Raw genomic sequence first — 17,858 nt, 5'->3', positions numbered from 1 at the left:
ATGCTCCACCTGGCCCAGTAAGTTACTGTTATAGAAGGCTTCCTACTATGAAGCAACACCAGTCAAACTGCTTCCAAACATTGTTCCTCCCCTCTTATGTAGTCATGCAACATCCATAATATGAGATGCAGACCTCAAAGTGCAAAACTTGACCATGGTGCCAAGTCAGTACATTGGGATGAAGAGGAAGTAACACAGGAGGCTGAAGTAGCAGACTAGAAGGTAGAACAACCAACATTGTCTTAGCCAAGCCAGAGTAATGAAAATCAGTTTGGCATGATTTAGCTTTAGAATGACTTTTGAGTGACTGGGATGAGGTGGTGGGAAAGAAAGCACACATCAAAGCTAATCCTCAAGTGAAGTAGAAGAGATTGGTTTGTACGCCCAGGATGAGACCTATTTGAGAGCAAAACTGATGGTACTTCTTGTCTCTTTTTACAGAAAGATGAACTGTCAGAAAGTTTCATTCTGCAAAAATGGACCTCAGCACACACTGGCTTCAGAGAACACTCATGATCCTGAGAGAAATTCCTATTGTGGTGATCTGCCAGTTGCCCAACACTTAAACAAATACTTCTCCTCAGTTTTCAGTAAAGGTAATGAGGAGTTTAGAGTCAAGCAGCTAATAGGAATGAAAATAAGGAAATAGCAATTACCGAAGTGGAAGCCAAACTCAAACAGCTTAATGGGACCAAATGAAGGTGCCCAGATAATCTCCATTCAAGAATATTAAAGGAACTGGTTCATGAAATTTCAAGCCCAGTAGCAAGGACTTTTAATGAATCCATAATCTCAGGGGGCCATATCCTATGACTGGAGAATTGCAAATGTAGCACCTACATTTAAGAAAGAAAAACTTAAATAATTTATAAACTATACACCCATTCATTAGACCTCCATTGTGTACAAAGTCTAAGAGCACATTTTGGAAAACTGAGTGATTAAAGATACAGAGGTTAAGTGGTAATTGGGATAAAATTCAACACGGTTTCACAAAATGTAAATCTTTCTTTGAAAAGATGACAGATTTTCTAGACAAAAGAAGTTCACAAGATCTTACCTTTCTAGATTTCAGTAAAACATTTGATACAATTCCATATTGGACATTATTAGCTGGGTTCCAGCTAATAGCACAATTTTGGATGAAGAATCTGCCACATCCAGAGCCAACTACAATGTAGTTCTGGCTACTAGACAACCCTCCATAATTAATGCCTTAAAAACTCTACACTGGAGGATTCTGGCTACTTATCCATTAACTTAGAGGCAGCATCCCAACAAAGGAAGTTATCTCTGGATAACAGTGCCTGCTGGTTTGCAATGTGCATCTATAAAGAAGCTGTGTATATATATTTTTCCCCCATCAAGTCCAACTCTTAGACCAGGGACGGGCAATATCTGGCCCACCAAACCTTCATATCTAGCCAGCCATGATCTTCTGGGTCACCAATATCTCGTGGCCCAGCAGAACCCTTTGCAGGCTACCTGCATGCTGAGCCCCCGCACGCTGCTCAAAGCACCTGGCAACTGGGGCCAGCATGTACATATCTGTGCAGCATGCCCATTGGAGGGAGTCTGCATGTGCTGCCCCCGTACCCAGAACAATCCATGTAGCTCCCATTGACTGAAAATGAGTTAATGAGAGCTGCCTGGGATGTGCTTATGGGTGCGTGCAGCATGCCAAGACTCGCTGCCCCTCCTGAGGGAAGTGCTGCGTAGACACATACACTGTCTCCAGCACTTGGCCACCTTGAGTGGCTTGTGGGGGCATGGCAGGCAGGGAGCCTGTCCAAGGGTCCCACTGGGCTGCTGTCTATGAACCACCTACTATGGTTAGTGCCTCCTGGTCAGAGCCTGCACCTGGTACCCTCCTCTCCCTTCACCCAACTTCCTACCTCAGGTCACAATCCAAACCCTATGACCCCCCCCCCTGCATTCCTGACCCTGGTTGCAATTCCCTCCCATACTGCATCTCCTCTTACACCCTTCCTCCAGATCAGAATCCTCTCCTGAACTCTTATCCCCTCCTGTACCCCCTCCTACACTCTAATCCCCTGCCCCTGATCACAACCTCCTGCTTCACGCAAACTCCCTCTTAAACCCCTCACTGTATCCTAGTCCACTACCTCAAGCTTCCTTCTGCACCCAACTTCCATCCCAGACCCTACCCCTCCATCATTAATGGAAAAGTGTGGTACTTGACCACTTATCAAATTCTTGGAATGGCCCCACCATCAAAAATTATTGTCCACTTCTCTTTTATACTCTTTGACCTTAAGAGTGATATTATACCTTTCATGTTGTAATCTGTAACTCACTGCAAGGGAGAGTTAGAAGCTAGATGTGTTTTAAAAATATTTAAAGCCCTGCATGGAAACATACTATCTTTCCCCAGAACACTTTGGTGTAGGAAGTAACAAAGCTGCATTACTCCATGAAGACTTTACAGGATCCAAGGGCATTTCATTTATCTGAGGCGCCATTTTTTCCTGGTGCCAATGATTGGAGATTATTCAATAACTCTATGTATGCTTTTGCACAAACTCAGCCTGAATGCTCAAGGCAGAGGCCATACATCTGAGAAGGTCCCAGTATGACCTGAAATCCTCGGGAACATGTGAAGAAGAGTCTGGTACTGTAGTTGTCTGGTGAGGAACAAGGACTAATAGAGGCTCCTGAGGCTGAAACTGGTTCCAGTGTAAAAACATCAGGCTGAACTGGGTCAGGAGCAAGGTTCCCTGTAAGCTGTGCGCCCACGTGGCCGCACAGCCCTTTTATGAGCACCGCACAGAGGTTCAGAGCTCCCCGTGCTGACCGGCTGATGAACAGAGAGGGAAGTCAGGGCACTTGTCCTCTCCGAGAAGCAGAAACAGCAGTACCCCAACCCCAGATCACAACCCCTTCCCAGGCCCCCTCCTCATCGCAGTCCACTGCCCCAGGTTATGATCCCTTACTTCACCCAAATTCCCTCCCAGATCCCACACCCCAATTCTCTACCCCAAGCTCCCTTCTGCACCCAACTTCCATCCTCCATTCATAGAATGGAAGAGTGCAGCCCTTAAGGACTTACCAAAATTTTCGCCCATCAAAAATTATTGCCCAACCCTGTGTTAATGACTTAAGGCAAGAAAGAAAAAGATGCTTAACAGAATTTTTTTGAGTGTTGCAGATATCTAAAACTCTGATCTTAATGATTTTTTTTAAAATCCGCTGTTATTAATTAATACATAGTAAACTGTACTGCATTCAGGCCAGATCTTTGCTATATGGTAGAGGTCTGGCCCTTATGAGTCAGAAGCAGCAAGTAAGTGCTAGTTGTGTGATGCTAAGTGTGATGCTAGTTGTTTTGTACGATGAAACCTTATTTGCAAGATCTCTTAAATATGCATCTGTCTGTTAGAAAGGATGATATATGTACTCCGATGTCTCAGAGGAGTGGCCATGTTAGTCTGCAACTAAAAAAAATTAAAAAAACAACATTGGTCCTGTAGCACCTTAGACTAACAAAAATATATAAATAGCATCATGAGCTTTCGTGGGCACAACCCACTTCTTCTGACAAGGGTAGTGTTGATTTTCTTTTTATGTGATTTCGTATTAAATAATCATAAGCATTGCTCCTTGTTAATTATCCATTGTTTTAATATATTTTTCCACACCTCTGGACTATTTAAAATGTATAGCTATGGTTTTTGTTTGTACTGGTGGGTGCACATCCACACACTACCTCAATTTTGGTGGTGCACATAAGTTTCAACCCACCCAAAATAAAATTCCATCTACCCACTAATGGAAAATCTTAGAGGAAACACTGGTCAGGAGGAATGCCTTCAGACTGTTCCTACAACAAAAGTGGCTCATGAGCAAAAATTGTAACTGGGATCAGTGATCTTGCCCTAGATTGGGACTGTAGACTAGGGGTGGGCAATACTTTTAAAAAAGGGGGCCACTTCATAAATTTCTGAAGTGGCCCAGGGCTGCTCTGGAAGGGGCGGGAACTTGGTCAGAAGGGGTAGGGCCAGGAGACTTCTGGCCTGGGGATGGGGAAGTGCCAAGGTGCATGATGGCTAGAGAGAGCCACCAGCTGTTTTAAAACAGCTGACAGTTCCCTCTGATGCTCTGCGCCCCGTCAGAGGGAGGAGACTCTGCACAATCCCCCATCCTCAGGTCTTGATTGGCCTCGGCTGGGGGAGGAGCAAGGCATCCATGGGCCAGATCCACCTGCTTGGTGGGCCAGATCCCACCTGTGAAGACCTTTGCTCACCCCTGCTGTAGATTGAGGAATATCCTAAGGATTTCAAGTAAACCACTGAGAATAAGGGAAAAGCATTGGTGACCAGTAGGTTCCAAGTCAGGAGCACTGATCCCTACTGCAGAAACAGCGTCAATCTCTGTACTAAAGATGGTCTTGAAGAATTCCAACAGCAATGATCTGAATGTGAGAGAGAAGCAAATGTCCCTGAACTGGATCTTAACAAGCCCTGGAAATCATCCTGTGATAGCAGAGGAGCCACACCAGATAGGGGAAAACAAATGATCAGATTTGTCCAAAGCCCAGTACAAGGATGGCATCAGAACTGAAGATGAATAAGTAGCTGATGCCTTTGTTGCCAGATGAAGCACATTTCTAACTGGCTCCAGAACAAAACAACTGTACTAGAGTGGAGGTCAGCACTGAAACAGATCCTGGGGTCTCACTGCACTGAGGAACTCCTTAGTAGGGATGTAAAATACTGTTTAATTGATTAGCCAGTTAAACGTGATGTGCAACTGGTTAACCAACTGAAGGGGCGGAGAGGAGGAGGGGGGGGGATAGGCGGGTCTGCTCCAACCTGGTTGGGTTGGAGTGGCCTCCCGCGCCCACCGCTGCTGGGCTCGAGCAGCCGCTGCCTGCAACACACCAGGGACTGACATTGACACGGTTGGAGTAGCTTCTGTCTATGGTGGGCCCCAAGGGGCTGAAGCAGCTCCCTGACGATGGTGGACAGGGAACTGCTCCAGCACCCACTGCTTAACTGAAACTGATAAGCATCACCTGTTACGCTTTGGCAGACGGGCTCCTTGAATGCCTGACTGGAATATGTCTGCAACCATTCAAAGAAAACAAGAGCTTCTGCTCTCTGAGTCAAACATTCTGCATACTCTAAGGTAGGAATTTGTAAACTAGTAAATAATTACAGGCAGTCCCCGGGTTACGTACAAGATAGGGACTGTAGGTTTGTTCTTAAGTTGAATCTGTATGTAAGTCGGAACTGGCGTCCAGATTCAGCCGCTGCTGAAACTGACCGCCAGTTCTGACTTACATACAGATTCAACTTAAGAACCCCAAGCTTCCCCAAGTCAGCTGCTGCTGAAACTGATCAGCAGCTTATTCCAGGAAGCCTGGGGCAGAGCAACTCTGCCTCGGGCTTCCTGTAGTCAGCGCTGGTCAGTTTCAGCAGCGGCTGACTTGGGGACCTGGGGCAGAGCAGCTGGGGTGCTGCTGGGTTGCTCCAGTAGCACCACTCCTCGGCGCTACTGGACCAACCCAGCAGCACCCCAGCTGCTCTGCCCCAGGCGTCCTGATTCAGCCACTGCTGAAACTGACCAGCAGCGGCTGAATCAGGACCTGGGGCAGAGCAGCTGGGGTGCTGCCGGGTTGGTCCAGTAGTGCCCAGAGGGCGCTGCAGGACCAATCGGCAGCGCCCCAGCTGCTCTGCTCCAGGGTCCAAAACAAAAGCCTGGTCTGCTCTGGCAAAGCCTCAGAGGCGCGGGACCCCCCGTGGCTGCGGCTTCAGTCCCAGTGCCTGTGGTCTGCTGGGGACGGTCCCCAGCAGACCACAGGCACCGCGACTGAAGCGGCAGCAGCGGGCGGGTTCTCCCGCTTCTGAGGCTTTGCCAAAGCAAAGTCTCAGAAGTGCGGGGAACCGCAGCTGCTGCCGCTTCAGTCCCCGTGCCTGTGGTCTGCTGGGGATGGTCTCCAGCAGACCAGGGGCACCGGAGCAGCTAACGAACGGGGCTTTCTCGCCCCGGAGCTCGCAGGTAGCAATCCGCTACCTCGACCTCCGGGGCGAGAAAGCCCCGTTCGTAAGTGCGGATCCGACATAAGTCGGATCCGCGTAAGTCGGGGACTGCCTGTACTGTATGAAATGTGTCTTCAGGCAATTCTGTAAATATGCCATGACTACCTATTTTCTCCAGAAAAGAAAATACTCAAAACCAAGAATATGAAGTGCTAAAACTAAAGGCTGGGATTATGCCTAGGACCTCTTGGTAGTTTTAGAGCAGGGCTACTCAACTCTGGAAGCCACAGGGGCCACAATGACACTCATAGCACATGCTGAGGGCTGCAACTTAAGTGTGGTTGCATATACAGGCAAATATATATGCAAACAGCCTCTTTCACACTGAGAGGCATGAAGACAAAGATTAAGGAAAGACTACAAAGAGTTCTGCTGCTATTAATAAAATGCAATATTTACCCATTTCTACCTATATGACAGCACTTTTCATGAGCAATGACAGTCCAGGAATTTAACTACTAAAACACATATCAACAGAAGACCATTATATTGACTGGCCATTGTGGAGCATGTTTCCAGTAGAGGCCATTTTCAAAGGATCCCACCAGCACGCCACGTGTTGAGTCCCACATAAACCCAAACCACACTGCGGGCTGCAAACAAACAGGCCACAGGCCGTATGTCGAGTAGCCGTTTTAGAGGGTCTCAAAGAATCTCTTTAGTTTTGTATGCAAATCTAGTTTCCCCAATACAAAGCAACAAAAATTGAGTCGACATCTGCTTTCCTTCGCAAAAATCTTCTGTCATCCTTTCCTGACTAGATGAATACTACATAAACTTTTGGAAACCTTTAAAGTGTTTAGCAAAGCAGAAAGATTTTATATTTGTTGGACTAGTCGACCCGGGGCAGCCAGCCCACCGGCTGCTCTCTGGGGCTAGGCCCTGCTTGCTGTTCCTTCACAGTCATTGTTATCACATCCCTTCTTTGCTGTCTGATGAGAAACAATCACATTCCACACACATCCTGTTGTCCTGGCACAACCAAACCCTGACCTTGCTTTAAGTTATGATAAAAGGAAGCTGCATACCAAATTTGGTGGTCCTAGCTCTTACTGTTTAGGAGGAGTTCTTGAACAAACAGACTCACAGATGGATGGACACACAAACAGACAGATGCACAAACTTTTTCAAATATATACCAGAAGATTACCAATTGCTTAAGACTAGAGTGTGTGAGTAGCAGTTTAAAGACTTTTTAAATCTATAAAATCTGTGGCACATAGCCTCAGAAGTTTTATTATATCTAGTGTCTAATTATTATATATATAGTATACAGTTTGTACGTCTGAATACCAACTGAAAATATACAGCCCCAAATAGAATATTAAGTGCTAGACCAGCAACCTAATCTTCTTCCAAATTCCAGAGGAACATAGGCATAAAGGTTTGACTCTTCAATAAATACAAAAAGCCTGAATTTCCATTACCACCGACACTTATATGACTAATGTGGTGTTAATGTCATTGACAGTATGTCTATTCTTAATTCTTCATTTTACAGATTCATCAATCATCTTCATTCTGAACCAGAACAAAAATCCAAGAGTATTACTGACCCACTAAATAAGACTATCTAAGATAAATGGCAGATATTTTCAGTATCATAATCATCAAGGTTAGAACAAAAAAGTATCCCTTCTGTGACATTAAAGTGTTTCTCTTTCTATGAATTATGATAAAATGAAGCACACTTACAATTTTGTCTCATAATCCTTCCACGCTTTGTCAAAAGGCTTTTTAAGATCCTTAGGAAATAGAAAATATACTTAAAATATGTTTATAAACACTTTTAAATTCTAGGTTTAAAACCAAGATCTTCCAAAAAATCATATATAGTATTTTTAAAAGTCTTTCCTTTTACATTTTTTCAAATATGTCATTCACATGGATCTTAAGACATTTGAATCACATTTTCCAAGTGGAATTTTAATCATGCAACTTCAATTATACTTAGCAGAATCTATGCAGATATGATAATAAGTGCCAACATAAGAATTTGGATGCATAGATGGATGTATAGCAAGCAGTTGAAACCTAGGCAAGCCTGAAAATGTTTTCCTGAAAATCCTCTAGATTTGCTGAACACTCACCCCTTTAATTCCTTTCAAGTCTCCTTTTAAGAGAGAATCCAAAGTGAAAATGACATTGTGGCTTAAGCCCTGAAGCTGAGAAAATAAAAAAAAACACTAGTTGAGTTTAAAAAAAAACCAAAACTTATAAATACCATGATTTAAACAAATATACTGCACACATATTTTTGTTTAATTTCACTATCTAATGTAGCTGAACCTATAGCAAAAAAGTTCCACACTAATAGCAAATTCAGACCCATACAGAGTTAATCAAAATGTACATGGATGGAAATCGAAATATTGAAAATATAGGAAATGTTATGGACAATCAGGGAAACATGAAAAGTGAAATTAAAATTAGCAGATGAAGGAAGTCCTGAAAACAGATCAAGGTAGTTTCCAGTTTTTCTACAAGCAACTGAACATTACTGGGGGAGTAATTTAGGAAATACACTGACTTCTTTTAAGAGTGATGATAGTAAGCGCCAACATAAGAATTTGGATGCATACATGGATGGATAGCAAGCAGCTGAAATCTAGGCAACCCTGAAAATGTTAATACAGTAAAACTTCAGTGATCCGGCATCCAATGGTCCAGCACTCCTGATGATCCTGCACCATCTCGAACCCGGAAGTGCTCCGGGCAGCTGGACAATTGGAGCTGCTCTGCCCCCGGCTTCCCAGAGTCAGCCGCTGCTGAAACTGACCAGTGGCTCACTCGGGAAAGCCGGAGGCAGAGCAGCTGGGGTGCTGCCAGGTTGGTCCTGTAGCATCACCCCTCAGCGCTGCGGGACCAACCTGGCAGCACCCCAGCTGCTCTGCCCCAGAATTCCCCAAGTCAGCCGCTGCTGAAACTGACCAGCGGCTGACTCCAGGAAGCCCGGGGCACAGCAGGATCTTCCCTGGGCTTCCTGGAGTCAGCCACTGGTCAGTTTCAGCAGCGGCTGACTTGGGGAAGTCTGGGGCAGAGCAGCTGGGGTGCTGCCGGGCTGGGCCCGCAGCGCCGAGGGGCGCATCCCCCCCACTCCATCCCAGACCTCTCATAGCCCCCCCTTCCTATAGTCTGGCATATCTGATAATCCAGCACCCGCTGGGTCCTAAAGGTGCCGGATTATCAGAAGTTTACTGTAAGTAAATAGGACTTTTCTTATATACAGTTCACCAAACAACAAACAAAAGATGTGGAACAGTTCTAATTTATCAATCATTGTTTTAAAACAAAACAAACAACTCAGACCCAAAAGTCACTAGGAAACTTGGGATCCACAGGACTAATGTGAAATGTTCCACCAAATATACCAAAAAGGTATATTTTAAGTTGGTATATTTGTTTATTGTAAAGAAGTAACCCACAATGTGATTCTGGAGCTGACCACAGGATAGCCTTTGAAAGATATGACTGGGAGAAAGATCATGGATATGAGCTATATAGTTATTGATTTCTTCTTCATCTAATACAATTTGTCAGCATTATTTCATATCCCATCCTTATGTCTCATGAATATTAACTGATTAAGACAGTTGTTTCAATTCAAATGACAAACTCAAGCATACAGGAAGGAATATCTTTATAGTGGTCATGAGCTATAGGTTAGTAATAAACGAAATACACATATTCTGGCTTTTTATATGCATATAAAAAGTTTGTCCTCATATCACTAATAGAAAATCATTATCAACCATCATATAATCTTCAACTGCAATTGCATCAATTCTCCTAAGTAATATGAGGACGGTTCAAAACTTGGAAAGGAAATCACACAGGATTGGTAAAAGATACTCAAGTGGAATTCCTCCATCCAAAGCAGTAATGAATTAATGTATCAGAATACAATATTTACATTTCTATTAAACAATACTGAGGCCCTTACCATTTGTAGTTATTAGAAAACAACAATGACATTTACTCCTTTGTCTTTAATACCATTATGGGTAACCAAATAACTTTAGCTTTCTCCAACAGCATAAATTGTACAGATATTTAACACTTCGGCTAAAACACTACCTGTTCAAACTATCTAAATGCATCTATATAAATGTAAATAAGGATTTTCAATCAATCCATTTAATTTAATTTAATTTAATTTAAATGTATATTTTTTAGCTTGTGTGGACAAACCTTTCAAACAGGATAAACAGCCATTTCAAAACACTAATGTTAGATACATTAATTAAGTTAATTAATGGGACCCCCTTTGGATGGGGTGCTGATGGAGCAGCCCCTGTTTGCAGCAACTGGGGCTGGCCATGAACACAAGCTGCGTTGGCAGGAGCCCCTGTCCGTGGGGGTCCTAGCTCCACATTGGGATCCCCCCACAGACAGGAACTGTTGGACCCAATGCAAGCCCAGCTCAGTCCTGGCTTGTGCCGGGTCCAGGAGCTACCCCTGCTGTGGCTCTGCATTTTACATATACTAACAACTGGCCTGGCTCTTGCTACATTTAAAATGCAGAGCCACAGCAGTCCCAGACCCAGTGCAAGCTTGCTCAGTCTCAGCTCCCACCAGGTCTGGGATCTACCCCTGCCAAGCTGCAGCAGCTCCGGAATGCAACCAGGACAGCCCCAGAACAAGCTGCTCATCCCACCCCTACTAGCTCCAGGCCCGAGAAGCTGGTGATCCACCTCCCTACCTTCAGCTGGTGCCAGCTTCAGCCCTGTGCACCCAGCTCTTACTACACTTAAACTGCAGAGCCGCAATGGCATAGCTCCTGGACGTGGCGTGAGCTAGGACAGAGCACCTTCCCTTATCGACTAATCGTGTAGTCGATACAAAATTGTATTCACTACGCAATTAGCCAGTTACCAGCCTCTTAACATCCTTAATCTGGACATGATCTAGCTTTCTTTAAGAATTCTATACAGCGACCTGTAGGAATTATAGAGGATTGTAAGATTCTTCCATTGATTTTATAATTGTGTATCAGTTCACACTTCCATCATTCTGTCTGAATAGACATCACCATAATTAAATATAGTATGTGTAACATAACTTATTCTTTCCAACATTTTTTGAAGTGTAACTGCAATTGAGATTATTTCTGTAGTATACCTACATTGATTTCAGTTTAAAATTAACTGATTTGTTTACAAGATAATACTTTGATGAATATTTACATAGCTAATCAAATCATCAGGAATACAAAGGTATTTTACTTTGTTTTGAATAATTTTATAAAAATAACATAAAATTTCTTACCAGGTTTTTCAGCAGTGTTGACAATTCCTTAGTAAGTGTTGAAAATTTAACAAAAGCAGTACCAAGATCTGGGTTATCCCGACTCAAAAAATTACTTCCAAATTTATCTAGTACTTGTGCATAGTTTTCTTCATTTTGAACATGATCTGAAAAAAGAGGTTCAAAATTAGCAAGTTTCTTTCCTATACCTATTTCAAATCAATACTTAAAGAAGCCAAACTGGTGAATTCGCAAGTTAGGACCACATTGTAAAGAAAAACAAATTGCTGCATTTACTGAAAATCAGTTATTTTACTATTTAAAAAGGACTTTTAACATGTAGCCAGAAGTTAGATCACCATCTGAATTTAAGGTCACATGTAATGATGATCAATGGAATACAAAAATCTGTCCATGATTACTAAAGTAACAAAATGAGAAAAATATGAAAAAGAGCAATTTAAGTGAGACAGAATGTTTTAGTTTTAATTTTTAGTTTTGTGAAAAATCTCTCTCTCACTCTCTCTCTCTCTATATCTTTCCTGCAGGACAAAAGAATTACGTCATCATCATATCATCTGCATCCACAAGCTGGGGGGTAGGCATGGGCAGTGAAAGCCCAGCTGGGGAAGGCAAGTCCTAGCCCTGGCCCTTCCAACACTGGAGCCAAGCCCCACCCACTCCCAGCCTGGCCATCTCCAGCAGCCACGTGGAAAGCTGGGGATGCCTCGCTGCAGCACCAGCCCAGTCTCTTCTCCCAGAACTAAGAGGGAGAGCTGGGGATGCTGCGCCATGGCCTCGGCCTGGCCTTCTCCTGTGGCTAGGGGGGAGGAGGAGGGGTGGAAAGCTGGGGATCCCATGCTGTAGCTTTGGCCCAGCCCTCCCTTCCCCAGCAGCTAGGGGAAGAGCCAGGGCTGCCCATCCCCAGAGAGTGGGGGGTTGGCGAGTATAGCGTGCAAGGGGCATTACCCCCTAGTTGTGATGGAATTTACTTAGGAGTAAAAAACAAAATGAAGTTATACCTACTACTATTAACAGGTACACGTTTAATTACAAAACAAACCATGAAGTCAATAGTATTAGAGGTATAAATATGGGATATACTGGACCTCCAATTTGTAGAGTAAAAACCTTCATTATTTTGTATGTTTGGAATCTCTCTGGTCTTCATTCTGCTTGTTTTTGTCTTCCATTTAAGTAGCATAGTAGAGAGAAACATTCATTTTGTGCCCTTAAAGAACGTGAGCCTTCCAGCTACTCACTGACAACACAAACTACTAAACTAAACATGTACAAGTAAATTGTATATATGCACATACAAGTAATACTATTGACAAGCGGTAGCTTGTTATCCCAGGATATGTAGAAGAGCAGCTTAAAGAGGCAGAGTTAAAACTGCGGAATATGGTTTGGTATGGTAGCCAGGATAGCAAATGCCTGTGGGTATAGAAGTAGAGGGTATGTACTCCAAGGTAATTTAAATTTAAATTTCCTTGCTGTTGTGTTTTTGAGTCTGGCAGTGATGAGTGTTATGAGACTGAGTCTGATGAATCATTTAAGATAATTACCTATGAGTACTAAGGGCCCAGCCAATGCACAAGCAAGTATGGAGCCAGGTGACTCCAATTCAGGTATATAGACTCTTAATGAAAGGAGCAACTACAGCATGCTCAACATCATTATTCTGTTTGGCTGTGTCTACACTGGCATGAATTTCCAGAAATGCTCAAAACGGAATACTACTCCGTTTTCAGTTTTTCCGGAAAAGGAGCGTCTACATTGGCAGGCTGCTTTTCCGGAAAAGCCCTTTTTCCGGAAAAGCGTCTGTGGCCAATATAGACGCGCTTTTCCGGAAAAGAGCCCCGATCGCCATTTTCGCGATCGGGGCTTTTTTCCGGAAAAGACTACTGGGCTGTCTACACTGGCCCTTTTCCGGAACAGTGTTCCGGAATAAGGACTTATGCCCGAGCGGGAGCAGAATAGTTTTTCTGGAATAGCGGCTGATTTTGTACAGTAGAGCATCGTTGCTTTTCCGGAAATTCAAGGGCCAGTGTAGACAGCTCGCAGCTTATTCCGGAAAAGCGGCTGATTTTCCGGAATAAGTGGCCCAGTGTAGACACAGCCCACGAGATACTAGTTGGTACTTCTGACAGACTACTCCTACTCACCTCTGCCCCTATTTCAGCTTGCTTCTGTTTTAGCCAGACCTAAAGGCCTGGCTGTACTGATACATATACGGCATGTGTAGCAATCATAACTGTTTCCCAACAACATACTGTGAATTAACATATACGATCTCATACACCTTAAATTATTTCTGCTGGGAGAAAGTTTAAATAATCTGTTTAAGAGTTTTAGAGATCTTTTAAAAACAGAACAGCCAAGCACCTTCCAGCAATACATAAACCGCACCTTGCACATAAGCGCACCTTGCACTTGGAGCAGAAGCACACCTTGCATTTGGAGCAGAAGGTGACAATGTATGTGACTGACCTTCTCTGGATGGAAATTTATTCCAGTGTCTAGGACTACCCATGAGCAGTCTCTCCTGCAGAGAGCTTTTAGATATTCTGCACCCAGGCCTCTAAGTGCCTTTTAAACAAGGCCTGACACCTTGAAGGATAAGCTAATGTACTCACAGTAGTTTGTCTTGTTTAAGCAAGAGTAATGTCGCATTTTGTACTAGCTGGAGTTCTAAGGGTCAATGGTTTCATTCCCACATACACTGCACTGCTATAATTCAGGTGAGAGGAGACAAAAACCAAGGCCAGGACATTGTCAGCCAGAATGGTTGGAATGTACTTTTCTGGACAACAACTACATATGGATGCTGCAATGAGAGAGATTAGCATCAAAGAGAAATCATGGAGCTGACCAATAATTTCTGGGTGTCAATCTCCAGCCAAAGCAGCCTGTACCATGACTCCTCAAAATCTTTTCCTCTGCCCCTCAATACAGGATTCATCCTGCTCATGTTCAACCAGATCTTCATCCATAATGGATCACATTCTAGTACTGGGCCATCATGCCAGTAGCACCATGCTCAAGGAGAGTACAGTAAAGGATACTGTACCATAAATAGTATCATCTGCATGTTTGAGCCCATGTCATTTTACCTGTTCATCTAGTGGCTGCATGTAGATTTTGAAATGGACCGGTGGAAAAAACCTGATCCTTCTTGGATTCTACAAGTGAGCAGTCCATTGGCAAAGGTGAAATCTCCCATATCTACTCTTTGGACATGAACTTCCCTGCTTTCTATCTTAGGCAAGACAACAGTATCTCCAGGTCAAGAGAAGGATGAGCAGATGTCTACTCTCAATCCAGAGCAAGAGATCAATCAGTGCTACTAATTCAGCCCACATCCTGACCTGAATCCAAATTATGCTGGGCCTAGGATATTTCCTTCAATTAGAAAAGCTTATAATCGGCCCTGGGCTAGCTTTTCTATGAGCTTGCTCAGATACTGATTTTTTTTTATTGGAAAGTAGTTAGAACAGATTTATCCAGGGTGGGTTTATTCAGTGTTGGTCAAACTTTTATGCCAAGGAAAAAAATGGAAGGGACTATTACTTCCCTGAATGGTGAAATGGCTATTTCAGTTATAAGTGCAACCAACTGCTTATAACTCTTTTTCACTAGCCAGGAAGGACATGATTCACAAGTCTTAGGTTGAGATTCCTTCAACTGAAGTCTGCAACTTACAAACAGGTTGTGCCCCAAAAGTTTGTTTGTGAATCGCTTGTTTGGAACTCGGAGCACTCGGAACACATTTTCCCTTAGAAACAATGTTATAAATGGTGGTCAGGTTCCCAAGCTATCCCACAAAAGCCTTTAAAAATCATAATGGATCTGAAAGCTGCATATTTGCAATGAAAAATAGTAGAAAATAATACCATTGCAATATTAATTAAAAAAAACTCCAGAAAATCAATAAAATTGACTCCGAAATATTTTTTATTTAACATTGAACTCTGGTGCTTGAGGAAAGACAGGTTTAATAAGAGGAAAATGAGGAAGTAGGTGGAGATTTTGAAGGGGACTTTCTGGACATCCCTCGACTGCAGGGACATGCTTATTAGATTTTTGGGTGCCCCCTAAGCTCCGGGGTGGGGCCAAAGGTGAAGAGTTCAGAATGTAGGGAGTTCAGAATGTGTGTTGAGGAAGATGGTAACGCATTGGAGGGGGTGAGGGCTCCAATTGGGGTTCTGGGTTGGAGCTGGGGATGAGGCATTTAGGATGCAGGAGATGGTGGTGCAGCATCTGGGCAGGAGCTTGGGTATAGAAGAAGGCTCAAGGCAGAAGGTGAGAGTGGGGGTGAGCTGTGAGGTCTGGGCAGGAGATAGGGTGTGGAAAGGTGCTCAGGGCTGGGGTAGAGAGTTGAGGGGCAGGGAGCTTACCTGGGGCAACCCCCCTTTGGTGGTGCAAGCCTTAGGAAGGGGGAAGGTGGCTCTATGGAGTTGTGTCCCCCTCCCCACCAGGCATGCCTGGAACACAGAGGTTTTAGTCACTGGATTAAGGGGACACTACAAAAAGAATTCCAGGCCACCAAAAGCGTAATCTTTTTATGGCACCCCCCTTAGCCTGAGGCTACAGCCTCTAATCCACCTTTCTTAATCTGGCTCTACCTGGCCACCCACTCCACCCCAGGCTCAGTGACAGCTTGCACCACCCACCCCCGAAAGCTTAGCACTGGTTCCACCTGCCCCCCTCTCTTCCTGCAGGCTCAACACCGGCTCTGGCTGCTCCAATCCCCACCTCTCCCTGTGGACTCTGCATCCAGCCCCCTGCTCACCAGGAAGCAGCTCAAATGCAGGATGGAGCAACCCAGAGGAGCAAGGGGCAGCCGCACAGCCAGTGGCTGGAAAGAAATGGGGCTTAAAGTGCTGGCTCTCTTCCGTCACTGGCTGCCCCATTGCTTTTCCGGAGTCCTGCATCCCCACCTGCTCACCGCTTTCTGGTGAGCAGAGGCTGGGAGTAGAGCCCTTGGAGAGGAAGATGGCTTGGGATGCCAAAGCCTATGCTGAAGATGTTAGTCAGGGGATGGGGCTTGCTGCAGTACTTCAGCCCATGTTCCTGCTGCTCTCTTGCCTGCTCCCAAGGCTGCAGATAAGCGTTCATATATGCAGATATTTGTAATTCAGGGAGTGCCTGTATCCAATATTTCTGGAGAAGTTAACATATTCATACTGATAATACAGCTGGCTCAGAGTGAGAGAGAGAGATTTCATTTTGTTTTTGAAGAATGAAGAATCCTTTAGAGTCCAATCCTGTAAGTCTTCTGTTCTCCTTTCAACAATATTTAATCTTTCTTCATTTGCAGCTGTGGTAATGGTATATCTCCCTAAGCTCCTCTTCTGTGTTTTTTACTCCTGAGGAATTTCTCAGCCAAAAATTGAAAATTCTATACCAAAAATTAAAAACTCTACGCATAATATTTCAAAATTCTACAAATACTACTCATTTCAGAGTTCCAGGTGCAGAGGTAAAGAGCAATGGAAACATGGGAGCAGTGCAGTTTCCTGGAGTGGGTTTGACCTAGCCCCTGCTGCATCTTGAAAGGCAAGAGGAAGTTCCATCTTCCTGAGTCCAGCCAGGACTAGAAACAGAACCTGGTATGATAGGAGCCACCAACTAGGGTATCTCCAGCCCCACATCACAATGATTTCCTGCTCTTACAGCTGTTCTAGATACCCCAAAGGGTGCACCTGAACTGCTGGGAAGGGACACATGACTTCTCTAGCAGCTTCCCTTCGCTTCCCTGTCAGAAGTCATTCTTTTGTGAGGAAGCAAAGAAATATGTGATACAGAATTTCCTCAGGATGAAACATCTCAGACACTTCGCCAAAGGATCAATGCCCACAAAACAGATATTAGACAGGATCACAAAGAAAAAACAGTTTCTTGCCATTTCAACCAGAAAGGACACTGTCTCAACGACTTAATTACCTGCATCCTGCTTCAGAAGCCTTTTAAATCTGCACTTGAAAGGGAATCCTCTGAACTGTCATTCATGCTAAAATTCGACACTCTACGCGGGGGGCTCAACAAAGACTCTAGCTATCTTACCCATTACAAAGATAGCCTCCCCAATTATCACCTCTAATACCATTAGCTCACAGACATTTACCTTCCCCCGCCCCCCCCCCCCGCATCCCCCTTCTGTTCTGAAATTTGATTTGTCCTTTTCATATGTGTTCATTTTTTTAATTGTATCCTTTGGTATATTTGGTTGTGACTATTTTCTTCCACTATCAAATCAACAAACACACACAGAGACAACGTCCAGAATTAATTTTCCCTAGTGGGAGAGAGAGGGTTATAAATGCAAAAAGGAATTCTGTTTCTTTCAGGTAGCAGTAGCAGTATCATTTTCTCCAACTTGTAAATTCTGTCAGACAGTATTTAAATTACAGAAAATCAGTAGTGACTAGTTCAGATATAAAGTTGAAATCTTTGGGTGCTACAAACTACTACTTTTCTGTTGACTTCCACACTTTACTTTTAAAACTATGAATTTCACCATAGGCCATGTGCATTATCCCATGA

General features: G+C 43.9%; 1 protein-coding gene across 5 annotated transcripts in view; it reads right to left on the bottom strand.

Annotated features, from left to right (window-relative positions):
* The window catches only part of ASAP1 (ArfGAP with SH3 domain, ankyrin repeat and PH domain 1), a 306,096-nt gene that overhangs the window by 128,325 nt on the left and 159,913 nt on the right, over window positions 1-17,858 (bottom strand). For all 5 annotated transcript variants that reach the window (XM_075920136.1, XM_075920137.1, XM_014573856.3 and 2 more), the window contains 3 exons: window positions 11,331-11,476; window positions 8,153-8,227; window positions 7,758-7,807 (listed from right to left, as the gene is read on the bottom strand). In XM_075920136.1, coding sequence (XP_075776251.1) covers window positions 7,758-7,807; window positions 8,153-8,227; window positions 11,331-11,476 — 271 coding nt within the window. The remainder of the gene's footprint in view (window positions 1-7,757; window positions 7,808-8,152; window positions 8,228-11,330; window positions 11,477-17,858) is intronic.

The sequence above is a fragment of the Pelodiscus sinensis genome, chromosome 2 (assembly GCF_049634645.1).
Source record: "Pelodiscus sinensis isolate JC-2024 chromosome 2, ASM4963464v1, whole genome shotgun sequence".
NCBI lineage: Eukaryota > Metazoa > Chordata > Testudines > Trionychidae > Pelodiscus > Pelodiscus sinensis.
Note: the sequence above shows the minus strand (reverse complement) of the source record. Positions and strands in the feature narration are given on the sequence as shown.